Source organism: Macaca fascicularis, chromosome 11, assembly GCF_037993035.2.
Source record: "Macaca fascicularis isolate 582-1 chromosome 11, T2T-MFA8v1.1".
Classification (NCBI taxonomy): domain Eukaryota; kingdom Metazoa; phylum Chordata; class Mammalia; order Primates; family Cercopithecidae; genus Macaca; species Macaca fascicularis.
Genome location: NC_088385.1, coordinates 55265339 through 55281683, shown reverse-complemented (window position 1 = coordinate 55281683; position 16345 = coordinate 55265339). Strand labels below are relative to the sequence as shown.

Genomic DNA, 16345 nt, shown 5'->3' with positions numbered 1-16345 from the left:
TGCCTCCTTTTCCGCATTTCTGATATTTCTGCTGAGAGAAAGCTGAAAACAAGGTGGGCGTCTGGCTAGTTTTTTCAAAAGTCTGTAGGTGAGGGAAGTAAAGCACAGGCCATCCTTGCCTTCAGCAATTGTTTCAGGGCTGGGACATTGGGGACCTGCCTCGGCAAACTCCTATCAACTAAGCTTTCTGTGATCTGTCAGAGGAGGGAGAAGCTGCTGGGGCCTGAAGAGACAAGAGCTGACTTGCAGTAAGGAGACCCTGGAATTCCAGAACAGGCAGAACCTCACTCCCCAGTCATCCCGTTCTCTGGCTAATGATGCTCAATGGGCTCACAGCTGCTTTCTCCCATGTGACACAATTTCAGTGTCATTATGGAGGTAGAGAATGCCACACGGAAAGAAGAGCCAAAGTCAAGGAGGCAGCAGACTGGAGAGGCTCACGGCTTCTGGGCACCGAAGCCAACTTCCCTGTCCCACTAGAGACAGGCTTGGAGGGGCCAAACACCATCAGAACAGTTGTCCCTGGCTGAAGCCCGGGACTACAGCAAGTCCACTTTGGGAGGCTGAGGCAGGCAGATCACGAGGTCAGGAGTTCAAGACCAGCCTGACCAACATGGTGAAACTCCGTCTCTACTAAAAATACAAAAATTAGCCAGGCGTGGTGGCGGGTGCCTGTAATCCCAGCTACTCAGGAGGCTGAGGCAGGAGCATCACTTGAACCCGGGAGGAGGAGGTTGCAGTGAGCCGAGATCAAGACATTGCTCTCCAGCCTGGGCCACAGAGCGAAACTCTGTCTCAACAAAGAAACAAAGAAACAGAGAAACAAAACTGCTTGTTGCATTCATTTGGCACCAAGCTTATGGCCCATTCTTCTGAGTTCTGGCTTGGGGTCCTACAGTCACCTCTCACCCTACACCACCCCCAGCTTGGTCTGATTCCATTTAATTTCATAGTCTGTGGATTGCCCACAATGTGCTGGGAACATACTACACAGAGACCACATATTAATAGGGGAGACAGACACAACTAACTACACACTAAACTTAATGCATGATTTAAGAGCTACAAAGTATCTAGAAACCACCAAGAAAGGAAAGATTTTAACAGTAGGGTCACATCTAAATATTCAGCATCGTATGAAAGATTCTTTGCAGACTGGTCCTCATAATGATGATAATATACTTTCCTTGATTTGAAGATGCACACTTTTCATACTTCAGTGTTTCTGAGATTCAGCTGCATCTTACAATTGATGTGTGCATTTAATGTGGTTTATTCTGCTTGCCAAAAAAGAAAAGAGCTGACAATTAACAGATAGCTCAGTTTTTTTTCAACTGATGGCAACCTAGACAGAGGGAAATATATTAATAATAACACAGCACTAATGGGCTAGACAATATGCTAAATGTTATGTGAACATCTCATTTAATCCTCACAACCAACCTAAAATAGAGAACAATTGTCAAAGCCATTTTCCAGGCAAAGAAACAAAGAGAAATAGCTTTCCCAAGGTCACGGCAGGTGAGGAGCAGAGTTTGGATTCAAATTCAGCCCTGTTTGGGTGCAGAGTCCATGATCTTAACCTCAAATGCTACCTGTTCACATCTCTCTTCCTTTACTAAACTGGTTCCTCTGCTGGGAAGACTTCTACCACTCCTTGTTCTAAGACTTGCTTTCTAGATAAGGCAGGGTCAAATGGTATCTTACCTGTAACTGTTTCCCTGACCACTTGATACAGCTTGAATTTTTCCTCCTCTGAACTCCCACAGCAATCGTGCTACACTGGTAGAGTATAACTTACTACACTGCATTAGAGCTGTCAGTATAACTTTATTCCTCATTAGAGTGTCAGTGTCTTAAAGGCAGAGACTCTCTGCTACTCATGTTTATATACCCAGGGCCCAGTACAGTGCCTGGAAAACAACTGTTGTTGGCTGAGCTGCTTAAAAAATGTGTTTTCCCTACTTGGTTGAGATATAGAGAAAGCTTTACAGACTTTTAAATGATCATTTATTGAGTACAAACTACTGACATAATATTGGCTAAGAGCTTTATATGCTCTTATACTTTTTGTGAGAAATGAGAAAATCAGTGTAAAACACTTAAAATAGCATATGGCACATGGTAAGGACTCAATCACGTTATTATTTTTATTATTATCACTATTTAACCATTGTGAAAATTCACTGAATAGTTACTATGATTGTCAGTATTCTATAAATAAGGCAACTGAGTAATAGAAGACGAAGTAACACATTCACTGTCGAACAATGAATGACAGATTTTGATCATTTATGTGTATGTATCAAATCTTACCTCATGGGTACATTTTTCATAATTTTACACAGTGCAGGAAAGATCTGTGCCTGTTCTCTAGACTTCCAGTGCCTGTTAGCTCTTCTGTACAATCATGCTCGAGCTGCTCACTGATCTTTAGGTGCTGCTGAACTCCAGGTTTTCTTGTTATTTAAATCTTTTGTTCAGCCTCTCTGCTCCCAAACCTGGGAGATCTGAAAGAAAAACCTGGCTGACTACGGTTGTGTCTCTGTCCAAGACTGCTGTTCTGCTGACATTTCTCTGAGATCTATAACAATTCTGTCTGCATCCCAAGTTATGGCTTTGGTGAGCTGCTTAAAATTGGCAATCAGATCTCTGATTTGACCATAAAGACACATGCATGCATATGTTCATCGCAGCACTTTTCACAATAGCGAAGACATGGAATCAACCTAGATGTCCATTAACAGTAGACTGGATAAAGAAAATGTGGTATATACACACCATAGAATACTATGCTGCCATAAAAAGAATGAAATCACAGATTTTGGAGTAACATGGATGCGGGGGTGGCCATTATCCTAAACGAATTAATATAGGAACAGAAAACCAAATCCTGCATGTTCTCATTTATAAGTGGGAGGTAAACATTGACTACACGGGGACAAAAAGAGGAGAGCAATAGACACCAGGGCCTAGTTGAGGTTGGAGGATGGGATTGAGAAAACTGCCTGTCTGGTCCTATGCTCACTACCTGGATGATGAAGTCATTTGTACACCAAACTCCAGTGACATGCAATTTACCCACGTAACAAACCTGCACAGGTACCCTCTGAACTTAAAAGTTGGAAGGAAAGACAAACCCAAAAAGAAGCCCCTATGATTGAAGAAACTTGCAATAGTCAAAACTTGGCATTCTAAAGTTGAGCCACAAGGAAGCAGTAGTGTCCTAGCCATAAGATCTGAAGATGCTGGCATATTTATTCTAAAGCCTTCCCTAGACTTACAACCTTGAGCTTTGCATATTTCATTTACTAAGTTACTATAGTTACCCAACAGTATTTTAAAAATATGATATCTGGAATTTATTTTGCAAAGAAATAATTTCAATCTTAAAAAGAAAGTCAAAGTATAATTTTGCATTTTTCTTTTAACACTTATTTTATTCTAAATAACTTTCCTCTTAGGTGCATTAAAGAAAGAAGGAAAGAGATAGAGAAGAAGGGGCAGGAGGAGAGAAAGCAGGCCACAGGCTTTATTCTTAGCAATCAGACCTGCTCAGGCAAACCCCACGTTAGGCCTTCCTGATCTGCCTGCAGTTTGTGATAATCTTCATCTTGTCTCTATGTCAGGTAAAAATGACTATGCAACCTGTTCAATCTGATTAATTGAATTAAAGAACTGTCTTGGCTGGGTGCAGTGGTTCATGCCTGTAATCCCAGCACTTTGGGAGGCCGAGGCGGGCAGATCACGACGTCAAGAGATCAAGACCATCCTGGCTATCATGGTGAAACCCTGTCTCTAGTAAAAATACAAAAAAAATTTAGCTGGGTGTGGTGGTGCATGCCTGTAGTCCCAGCTGCTCAGGAGGTTGAGGCAGGAGAATCACTTGAACCCGGGAGGCAGAGGTTGCAGTGAACCGAGATTGCACCACTGCACTCCAGCCTGGTAACGGAGCGAGACTCTATCTCAAAAAAAAAAAAAAAAAAAAAAAAAAAAAGAGCTGTCTTGATTTTGCTTCCTGTAATTTAGAGCCCCTGATTTATTTCCAACAATAACAGGAGTTCCCTGACCTCATGGTATCCTGATGCTCCAAAGCTACTGAAGGCTTCAAGTACAATGAATCTAAGAAGGCATTTCTTTTTTCAGTTTGGTTGAGAAGTAAAATATCATCTTCTTTGTTTTTTCAAGGTCAGAATAAAGGAGCTGTGAATGATTACATGTATATGGATATAGATAGATGAATATAGATATATTATATTATGCTTATATGTTTCATACCTATAGTGTGTGTTTGAAACAGGCAATGTGCAAAATATTTTGTTTTACTTTTTAAAAAATACCTTAGGTTTAAATAAACTTGAGGATAAATCCTGACTCTTCATTATCTTTAAATTTCTAGCTGTGAGGCACTGGGCAAATTAGTTTCTTTGAATATCAGAACATGAATATATATATATATATATATATATATATATATACACATTTATTTATTTCCAATTTTTACTTTAAATTCAGCGGTACATGTGCAGGATGTGCAGGTTTGTTGCATAGGTAAACACGTGCCATGATGGTTTGCTGCACAGATCATCTCATCACTTACCTAGCTATTAAGCTCAGCATCCACTAGCTATTCTTCCTGATCCTCTCCCTCTTCCCATCCCCCACCCTCCAACAGGTCTCAATGTGTGCTGTTGCCCACTGTGTATCCATGTGTTCTCATCATTCAGCTCCCACTTATAAGTGAGAACACGTGGTGTTTGGTTGTCTGTTCCTGCATTAGTTTACCGAGGATAATGGTCTCCAGCTCCATCCACATCCCTGCAAAGGACATGATCTCATTCCTTTTTATGGCTGCATAGTATTCCATCATGTATGTGCCACATTTTCCTTATCCAGTCTATCATTGATGGGCATTTAGCTTGATTCCATGTCTTTGCTATTGTGAATAGTGCTTCAGTGAACAGACATGTGCATGTGTCTTTATAACAGAATGATTTATATTCCTTTGGGTATATACCCAGTAATGGGATTGCTGGGTTGAATGATATTTCTGGCTTAGGTCTTTGAGGAATCATCACACTCTCTTCCACAATGGTTGAACTAATTTAAACTCCCACCAACAGTGTAAAGTGTTCCTTTTTCACCACAATCTTGCTAGTGTCTGTTATTTTGTAACTTTTTAATAATAGCCATTCTGGTGTGAGATGGTGTTTCATTGTGGTTTTGATTTGCATTTCTCTAATGATCGGTGATGTTGAGCTTTTTTTCATATGTTTGTTCACCACATGTATGTATTCTTTTGTGATGTGTCTGTTCATGTCCTTTGCCCACTTTTTAATGGAGTTGTTTGTTTTTTTCTTGTACATTTGTTTAAGTTCCTTATAGATGCTGGATACTAGACTTTTGTCAGATGCATAGATTGCAAAATTTTTCTTCCATTCTGTAGGTTGTCTATTTACTCTGTTGATAGTTTTTGTTGTTGTTGTTGTTTTGTGTTTTTTTTTCTTTGCAGAAGCTCTTTAGTTTAATTAGATCCCATTTGTCAATTTTTGCTTTAGTTGCAATTGCTTTTAGCATTTTTGTCATGAAATCCTTGCCTGTGCCTATGTCCTGAATGGTATTGCCTAAGTTTTTTTGTAGAGTTTTTATAGTTTTGGGTTTTACATTTAAGTCTTTAATCTATCTTTAGTTGATTTTTGCATATGGGGTAAGGAAGGGGTCCAGTTTCAACTATCTGCATATGGCTAGCCAGTTCTCCCAGCAACATTTATTAAATAGGAAATCCTTCCCCATTGCTTGTTTTTGTCAGGTTTGTTGAAGATCAGATGGTTGTAGGTGTGTGGTCTTATTTCTGGGTTCTCTATTCCATTCCATTGGTCTGTGTGTCTGTTCTTGCACCAATACTAGGTTATTTTTGTTACTGTAGCCCTGTAATATAGTTTGAATTTGGGTAGAGTGATACTTTCAGCTTTGTTCTTTTTGCTTAGGATTGCCTTGGCCACTTGAGCTATTTTTTGGTTCCTCATGAATTTTAAAATAGGTTTTTCTAATTCTGTGAAGAATATCAATGGTAGTTTAATGGGAATAGCATTGAATCTCTAAATTATTTTGGACAGTCTGGCCATTTTCACAATACTGATTCTTCCTATTTATAAGCATGGAATGTTTTTCCATTTGTGCCATTTCTGATTTCTTTGAGCAGTGGTTTGCAGTTCTCCTTGAAGAAGTCCTTTGCTTCCCTTCTTAGCTGTATTCCTAGGTATTTTATTCATATTATGGCAATTGTGAATGGGAGGCCATTTGTGATTTGGCTGTTGGCTTGCCTGTTGTTGGTGTATAGGAATGCTAGTGAGTTTTGCACATCAATTTTTGTATCCTGAGGCTTTGCTGAGGTTGCTTATCATCTTAAGAAGCTTTTGGGCTGAGATGATTGGGTTTTCTAGGAATAGGATTATGTCATCTGCAAACAAAGATAGTTTGACTTCCTCTTTCCTATTTGAATATCTTTTATTTCTTTCTCTTGCCTGATTGCCCTGGTCAGAACTTCTAATACTATATTGCCTAGGAGCGGCAAGGGAGGGCAACCTTGTCTCGTGCTGGTTTTCAAGGGGGGAATGCTTCCAGCCTTTGCCCGTTCAGTATGATATTGGCTGTAGGTTTGCCATATGTGGCCCTTATTGTTTTGAGGTATGTTCCTTCAAAACCTAGTTTATTGAGAGGTTTTTTTTAAATATGAAGGGATGTTGAATTTTATCAAAGGCTTTTTATGGATCTACTGAGATAATCATGTGGTTTTCGTCTTTAGTTCTGTTTATGTGATGTACCACATTTACTGATTTGTGTATGTTGAACCAACCTTGCATATCAGGCAACCAACTATGCCTGATGATCATGGCAGATAAACTTTTTGATGCGCTGCTGGATTTGGTCAGGTAGTATTTTATTGAGGATTTTTTCTTTGATGTTCATCAAGGATATTGGCCTGAAGTTTTCTCTCTCTCTTTTTTTAAAATATCTTTGCCAGGCTTTGGTATCAGGATGAGCTGGCCTCATAGAATGAGCTAGGAAGGAGCCCCTCCTTTTCCATTTTTGTAATAGTTTCAGTAGGAATTGTGCCAGCCCTTCTTTGTACCTCTGGTAGAATTTAGCTGTGAATTCATCTGGTCTTGGCCTTTTTTTGGTTGCTAGGGTATTTATTACTGCCTCAATTTCAGAACTTGTTATTAGTCTGTTCCAGGATTCAATTTCTTCCTGGTTAAGTGTTGGGAGGGTGTATGTGTCCCGGAACTTATCCATTTCTTCTAGATGTTCTAGTTTATATGCACAGAGGTGTTGATAATATTCTCTCATAGTTGTTTGTATTTCTCTGGGGTCAGTGGTAATGTCCCCCTTATCATTTCTGATTGTGTTTATTTGAAACTTCTTTATTTTCTTCTTTATTAGTCTAGCTAGCAGTCTATTTTATTATTTTTTCTGAAAAACCTAGCTCCTGGATTCATTGATCTTTTGAAGGGTTTTTTCATGTCTCTGTCTCTTTCAGTTCAGCCTTGATCATGGCTATTTCTAGTGTTCTGCTAGCTTTGCGGTTGGTTTGCTCTTGGTTCTCTAGTTCTTTTAGTTGTGATGTGAGGTTATTAACTTGAGATCTTTTTAGCTTTTTGATGTGGGCTTTCAGGGTTATACACTTCCTTCTTTTTTTTTTTTTTTTTGAGAAGGAGTCTGACTCTGTCGCCCAGGCTGGAGTGCAGTGGCGCGATCTTGGCTCACTACAAGCTCTGCCTCCCGGGTTCACACCATTCTCCTGCCTCAGCCTCCTGAGTAGCTGGGACTACAGGTGCCCGCCACCATGCCCGGCTGATTTTTTGTATTTTTAGTAGAGACGGGGTTTCACTGTGTTAGCCAGGATGGTCTCGATCTCCTGACCTCGAGATCCACCCGCCTCGGCCCCCCAAAGTGCCAGGATTACAGGTATGAGCCACCGTACCCGGCCTACATTTCCTTCTTAACACTGCTTTAGCTGCATCCCAGAGATTCTGGTATGTTGTATTTTTTGTGCTCATTAATTTCAAAGAACTTCTTGATTTCTGCCTTAATTTCATTATTTAGCCAAAAGTCATTCAGGGGCAGGTTGTTTTTTATATATATACGTATATATATACTGTTAGATAGGATTGTTTCTTTTCCATTCCTCTAGTTTTAAAATGGTTAGATTTACAGCAGCATTAATGTAATGTATTAGCTCATTTTCATGCTGCTGATAAAGACATACCAGAAACTGGGAGGATAAAGAAGTTTAATTGGACTTACAGCTCCACATAGCCGGAGCGGCCTCAGGATCATGGCAGAAGGTGTTTCCTACATGGCAGTGGCAAGAGAAAAATTGGACGAAGAAGGAAAATCAGAAACCCCTGATAAACCCATCATATCTCGTGAGACTGGCCCCCATGACTCAATTACCTCCCCCTGGGTCCCTCCCACAACATGTGGGAATTCTAGTAGAGACAATTCAAGTTGAGATTTGGGTGGGGACACAGTTGAGATTTGGGTGGGGACACAACCAAATCATATCATGGAACAATTTTATAATTGAATCTTCATAAGATGTTTTATTAATATCCACTAATTAAAATTTCATGTGAAAAAATATCAGGTTTTCTCAACAGACACAAAAAGGCATTCAATTAAATTCAACTCTTATTTATTATAAAGGTCTTAGTAAACTGGGAATAGTAAGGAACTTTCTTAACGTGATAGAGTACAAAGCCTAGTGTAAACTTTTACTTAAATAATACATTTTAGAAACGAGGACTAAATTCTGATTTGTTCTTATCTTGCCCAAATTCCTATCTAAGCAGTCTGGGGAGTCATGACCGATAAACCATAAATTTTCATGAGATGGGTTTTATTTAACCCTGCATATTGTGACTTACTTTCCAATCTGACTCTGGCATAACATTATGTGACAAAAAAGAAAATAAAAGTACTTTACCTCAAAACATGTTTCTTTGCCGTATTTTGAAATGGCCCTACAAAGCCATCCTTTGTGGGGAAAATTTGCATCTGTAAAGAATCTCTATTAACATCTTTTAATAGATAATAGCTAGATCTTTTTCTCTCAGGCTGAAGATTCTCCTAATACTGAAGAGATGAACTGAGAGTCTAGCAGATTTTAAAGGTCTGAATAGGAAACAGTCGTCATCTATTGTCTCTAAGGGCAGCCACTATGAGACTTCAAAAGAACCTTGATTTCCATAATCTGTTGTCTCAACCTGAATGTTTCCTTTCTATTGATCCCAGGTCTTTGGACAAACTCAACCAATTGTCAAACAGAAAATGTTTAAATTTGCCTATAGCCTGGAAGCTATAGCCCATAGCTGCCCCCTCCTCAAGTTGTTCCAAACCAATTTATTTCTAAATTTGTATTTGATTGATGTCTCATGTCCCCCTAAAATGTATAAAACCAAGCTGCACATGACCACCTTGGGCACATGTTCTCAGGATCTCCTGAGGGCTGTGTCATGAGCCATGGTCACTCATATATGGCTCAGAATAAATCTCTTCAAATATTTTACAGTTAGACTCTTCATCAACAAAAGTATTGTATTCAATTAAAATAAGGCAAATATGGCCACTCACCTCTACAACTAAACATTGTATTGAAAATCCCAATTAATGCAATATGACAAGGAAATAAAATAATTTAAAATTTAACACTGGGAAAGAGAGAGAAAAAGGACTTGTTATTATTTGAAGATGACGTGCTTGTCTACATAGAAAATCCTATAAAATAGCAGATAAACCAAAACATGTTCAAATTCATTACTTGTTCTTTAATCTTCTGAAAAAATGCAGAAATGTGGTATAATCATATACTACAACACTTTATAACAATTAAATGAACGAACTATTTTTACATATATCAACCTGGATAAATTTCTAAAGCATGTTGAATGAAAAAAAAGCTAATTTCAGAATGTCACATATAACAAGAGACATTTATGTAACGTTTTTAAAAACAGACACGTGTAATAAAAATATAAAAGCATACAAGGGGAAATATATTCATTTTCTATTGCTGTGTAACAAATGAAATTACCACAAATATAGCAACCTGAAACAATACGTATTGATTAGCTCATGGCTCTATAAGTCAGGAGTCCAGGTACAGAGTGGCTCACACGGTTTCTCTGCTCAGAGTCTCACCAAGCCTAAACAAAGATGTCATCAGGGCTGCATTCCTTTCTGGAGGTTCTGGGAATGAATCTACTTCCAAGCTTAGACTGATGGTTGATGTTTTCAGTTGTGGGACTGAGGTCTCTGTTTTTTTTGCTGGCTGCCAGCTGGAGGCTGGTCTTTGCTCCTGGAGGCTGCCTACATTACTTCTCATACTTTCTGTGTGTCCCTCGTTGAGCAACAAACAATAGGTCAGGTCCTCTTATGCTTTAAATCTCTTTGACTTCCATTTCTATCACATCTCTCTCACACCAGTGGGAGAAAGTTTTCTCCTTTTAAAAACTCATGTGATTAGATTAGATCCACCTGGATAATCCAAGATAATCTCCCTATTTTAAGGTCTATAACTTCAATGACATCTGCAAAATCTCTTTTGCCATGTAAGGTAGCATAGTCATAGGTTTCAGGGATTAGGGCATCAGCATCTTTCGAAGACAATTCTGCTACCACGGGTAGCAGAAGAAACTACAGGAGCAACCACATTCTAACTTTAGGATAGTGGTTATGTATGGATAGGGAGGAATAGATTAGAGAATGGTACAAAAAAGACTTCAGTTCTATAATTTCCTACTTTTGAAAATTGGAATCCTAAGCAGAGGAAGGGCGAGTCTGGAGGAGAAAGGTTTCTGACAAAGCAGAATAATCTGTCTAAAGCACTTATTTTGAATTGAGAAGAGATGTCTTCTCTATTGTATTAGTCAACTGGACTGCTATAGCAAAACACCATAGTCTAGTGTCTTAAGCAACATAAATCTATATGCTCACTGTTCTGCAGGCTAGGAAGTCCAAGATCAAAGTATGGCCACTTCCTGGCTTGTAGATGGCCACCTCCTCACGGTGTCATCATGGGGTGGGGACACGCATGCACACACACACACAGAGAGAAAGAAAGAGAGAGCTCTTGTGTCATCACATTAGACTTGTAACAAGAAGACAGAAGACAGTGTAGTGATATCTTCAAATTACTGAATAAAAAATAACTCCCTGTTAGAATTCTGTGCCAGTGGTAAATCCTTTAAGAATTAAGGTGAAATATATTTATCACTAAAAGACTTGCACTAAGGGAAAATTTAAAAGGAGGCCTTCAAGGGGAAACAAAATACTCAAAGGTGGAAGTTCTTATTTTCTTCTTACCTATCTTTTGAGTCACTAAAATTTCTTCTGCTTTGTCTATTTTGTGTCAAATGTATCCACTGAAATCTCAGTTTCAGCTATTACGATTTTCAGTTCTAGATGCAGAAAAGTTGAGCAAAAAACCAAAAGTTAAATATGTGGATAGATTTGGATTATTATTGATTGCCTAATAATAGTAACATAATATATATAATCATCACTATTTTTAATATATCCAGTAATTAAATACCTGGCAATATTGGCAAGATGATCGAAAAATAAGCCGTGAGTCACTTAGCTTCAATGGGAATTCCCAGTGGAATCAGTTAGTAACCATTTTTAGCTAATGAACCTAGCATTTGCTTCAGGCTGAGCTTTCTAATCAGGATGGACCCAGCTCCCCTCAGGGTTTTCAGTTCATACTTTGCCATCCTTTTGGCCAACTTAACCCAGCAGCCTTTCTGAATGGCTAGACCCGAGCCTCGTTTGTTAGCATGGTGCTTTTAGTACTATATTAACAGGTATAGAGAAATGATTGTGTAATTATGCTAGGGGAAGTATGAAAAAAGTTGCTGTTAAGAATTTGAAGGTTTCTAGTTTCCCTTTCTTTGTAGTTTTGGAGTTATTACAGGATAAGAGCAAAAATGCTGTCAAACTTCAGAAAAGCTTTTTAAAGTCTACTTCCTGGAGCTTTTGAGGAATGAGCTTACATATTTCTCTTTATGCAAAAAAGGTCTTAAATAACAATGTCAGCTCACAAGATCACAGTTGTGGTACATTTTCTCTCCTGTGAATTTTTCCCAAGTTCAGAGGCACACCCACCAACTCAGAAAAACAGGATACATTGTGCACCAGGAAAAGACAGAAGTATGGTAATGTTTTCCCTCTGTCCTTTCAGGATTTTCCCTGCTACTTTGTTTCCCTCTGTTTCCACCACTTCCTGCCATTCTTCCATCAGGCACTTCCTTTCCCTGTCAGTCCTCTCATCTGATCTTTGTTCTCATGGGTTGGAGGTATTTAAGAGTTCTCCCCCACCTCAATATGGTGTTCATTTGTGTTACCTAAGATGTTTTGGTCTGCTCCTCAACATCACTTCTCTTCCTACTTTTGGGAAAATGAAACACTTGGATTGGGGGTGAAAAAAAGAGAATTTGATGATTCTTCAGCCCCTCAATTGTCTTCAGTTGCTTACTCAAGTTAGCAATTAAGACCTCACCACTTTGCAGGGTAGTTACTGCTTGATTCCATTGTACAAATGGCATAATTGAGACAAGATCTCTTTCCTTTATCTTGCTATATTCCTTGTTTCTGGTGCTGAAAGCCCACATTATGCCAGAAACCTGTAAGTTTGGGAAGGCTAATACTTGAGAGCTCTCTGTAAGGGATGGGAGGAGATGAGGACATCAGCGATAGACTCTGGGCACTTTGTGACTCAAAAAGAACCCTCTCCCAGAACTCCAAACATATGAGATTCAGAAACGAACCATGTCTTTAGTTATGGGTATCCCCTATAATTACATACTCCGAGGTATGTGGAAGTGCAGAACAGAGCAAAACATACTGCTGTGGGGCAAACCTGTCCAGTTGGTGAAATTCTTCTCTATTACCTTTGCTATATCTGGCTTAATACAAGCCCAGGGAGTCTAAAATCCTCGACTGGCTCCCAATCAGGTCTGTTCTTGGTGAGGAGCAAAGCCCTAGACTATTCTCTTCCTGAGCCACATTTATTCACATACTCATCCATTCATCGATGTATTCGTTTGTATTTTTAAATAATATATTCAGAGTAACTTTTGTAACTGCCACAGTGCTAGATACTTTTGTATGTCTCATTCTTAAAAAAGTTCCTCTCAGGCAGGCCTTTTTGGGAAAGATCTAGTCAGCTGACTCCAACTGATTGTAACAATAACTAAACATAGTGGTAGCATTCTCAGAGCTGTTTCCATTCTAAATTTGGATTCAGAGTTTATATAGATGAAGCATTGAGAATAGTGAAATTGCAGCAGCAGGTTAAAAAAATAATGACTTTATTTATTCCTGTGACCCCTTGAATAATGCTAACACAGTATATTTCTTTCTGTGAGGAAGTTAGGCCCTGACAGGGTACAATTTCCAAGTTTGTCCTTTGTGAAAATGTCCTTTGTAAGATTTTCACTCTTTGACCTTCATTTATAAAGGAGAAATTCCCCCCACAATTTAAGTTTCTAGTGCTGGTGAATGGGGCTCCATCTGGAGACAAGTGGAAAAGAGGAGACCTTTCTTTTTGCTGCCCTCCAAATTATAATGAGTGATGAGGTTCTCTGTCTGCATTTCTTGGTTTGATTCCCTGACTTTCCAGCATCTTCTGCCAATGATGTGATGTTCTCAAAAAGAATCCAGGTTACTCTAGCTAGAGCTACACTGGTGAGTAAAAGAAAAACAATTAAAATAATATGGAAAATGCATTCCCTGCATGACAGAAGTATTTAGGTTTTTAGAAATAATACACACTATTTAACCTTTTATTTTCCTCTTTTAGGAATCAAGGAAGAGGTCTGTATCCAACAGGAATTTTCCAAACTCCCAACTTCATAATTCTCACATTGACATTCAGACTTATTAGTCTGGACCTCTGGATTTGAAAAAGTTTTTCTTTAATTCTGTGCTGTTTATTGTTAAACTGGGTTAGAAATGCAGTTTCTAACTGCATTTCGCTTCCTAAGAATAGCATTAATGCTGGGTGGTGTTTGGACAAACAGTGGGAGAGAAACCATAAGTCCTTTGAGAATTGAATGTGTCTGTTTTGCAGTATGAACACAAAAGATAGAGTAGAATAGGAAGAGCCAAAATGTAGTCAGTAGTGCTGAAGCGTTCTCCTGAATCTGTGATTTTAATCTGGGCTGTCAGTGCAGAGTAGGAAAAAAGGAAGACCAGGCTTTAGAGTTAGTAGGTAGTCTATGTTTACAAATGCATGAGGGTACAGACAAGAGGTGAACCTGAATCTGAATAGATCACATATAAATTATGTTTAAACGGGGCATGGGGATTATGACTGGAGTGTGTTCCCATATTGACCAACAGTTTCTCATGATCAGTTACATAGCATCGGAGGTCTCTCCGTACTGCCTTCATTCTGATTATTTCCCTTTCTCCGTGCTCTGCAATTCTCCAATTGCTATCCCCTTTCACTTTCCGTGACTGACCTCACTTAAGTATTTATTGAAAAGGTAAAAGTCACTGGATGGAAATTGCCTCCTCCCCAACACCAAATCTGCTAGCCTCATGCTGTCTGAAGGATGAAGCAAACATGTTCCCACCTAAGGCCATGCTCTACTTCTGCTCTCACACCCTCAGAGACACTATTTCTGCAATTTTAATCTTATTTTTCCTTCAATCTCTCCCTCTCTATTAGATCATTAGCAATAGTTTACAAACACTCTCTAGTAGCCTTAATAATAAAACAACAGCAACAACGAACTCTGAATCATTAAAGAAAGAACACAAAGGTGGAGAGAGAGAGAATCTAAGGTTGGGGTCTTGCAGAAAAGATGATTATGGGTTTAGGAAATCTAGGGACAGAGTAGTTTATCATTTCTGCATATGAGTGTTTGGGTAAGCAAGAAACTTTGTGAATAGAGAAGAGGGTTAAAACATTTAAATATTTGTTAGGCATAAGAAGAGGCTTCACTCAATTTATTTATCTCATTCCAAATAAAATACTGAAGGCAATGAGAAACCACAGCGTTGTCCCCGAGTTTGTCCTCCTCGGGCTGTCTGCTGGCCCCCAGACCCAAGCTCTGCTCTTTGTGCTGTTCCTGGTGATTTACCTCCTGACTGTGATGGGAAACCTGCTGCTGCTGGTGGTGGTTAATGCTGATTCTTGCTTCCACACACCCATGTACTTCTTCTTGGGACAACTGTCCTTCTTGGATCTCTGCCATTCCTCTGTTACTGTACCTAAGCTGTTGGAGAACCTCCTGTCTGAGAAGAAAACCATCTCAGTAGAGGGCTGCATGGCTCAGGTCTTCTTTGTGTTTGCCACTGGGGGCACTGAATCCTGCCTGCTTGCTGTGATGGCCTATGACCGCTTTGTTGCCATCAGCTCTCCTTTGCTCTATGGCCAAGTGATGAACAGACAGCTGTGTGCAGGGCTGGTGGGGGGCTCATGGGGCTTGGCTTTTCTGGATGCCCTCATCAATATCCTTGTAGCTCTCAATTTAGACTTCTGTGAGGCTGAAAATATCCACCACTTCAGCTGTGAGCTGCCCTCTCTCTATCGTTTGTCTTGCTCTGATGTGTCTGCAAGTTTTACCACCCTGCTCTGCTCCAGCATCCTGCATTTCTTTGGAAATTTTCTCATGATATTCTTGTCTTATATTTGCATTTTGTCCACTATACTGAGGATCAGCTCCACTACAGGCAGAAGCAAAGCTTTCTCCACCTGCTCCTCCCACCTCACGGCAGTGATTTTCTTTTATGGCTCTGGATTACTCCGCTATCTCATGCCAAATTCAGGATCCATTCAAGAGTTGATCTTCTCCTTGCAGTACAGCGTGATCACTCCCATGCTGAATCCCCTCATCTACAGCCTGAAGAACAGGGAGGTGAAGGCAGCTGTGAGAAGAACATTGAGAAAATATTTCTAGTGTTTCAATAGACTTATGAAATTAGAGTGATGAGGGAACTGGATAAAACTGCAATAAGCAGTGCCTGGACACTAGGATAATTCCTTGATGTCAGGATCTGCGAGGTCCTTTTCTGAAAAATACTTAAGGTGGAAAATTTATCTTTTCTGAAAAATACTGAAGAAAAGGTGGAAAATTATTTTCTTGGGATGATAACAGTTCAGCCCTAGTCAGAGGAAGATGGATAAGATAAAGCTCTCGCTTAGCAATTTTTTCTTACAAAGATATGTATTTATTATACACACTATGGTAAACATTGTTATGGTCTGCTCAGCTTATCTCTACCATTCCTCTAATAACTGAACCCCATGGTTCCATATGCTTCCAAGAGACAC

General features: G+C 39.4%; 1 protein-coding gene across 1 annotated transcript; it reads left to right on the top strand.

The window, feature by feature from the left end:
- The first annotated feature begins 9286 nt into the window (after positions 1-9286).
- LOC102116505 (olfactory receptor 8S1-like) lies at positions 9287-15971 on the top strand. The gene has a single exon (XM_005572739.5). The coding sequence runs from the start codon at positions 15054-15056 to the stop codon at positions 15969-15971; it is 918 nt and encodes a 305-aa protein (XP_005572796.2). The 5' UTR covers positions 9287-15053.
- Positions 15972-16345: the final 374 nt, after the last annotated feature.

Coding starts and splice junctions, on each gene's coding strand:
- LOC102116505 (XM_005572739.5), top strand. CDS start 15,054: ATGAGAAACCACAGCGTTGTCCCCGAGTTTGTCCTCCTCGGGCTGTCT.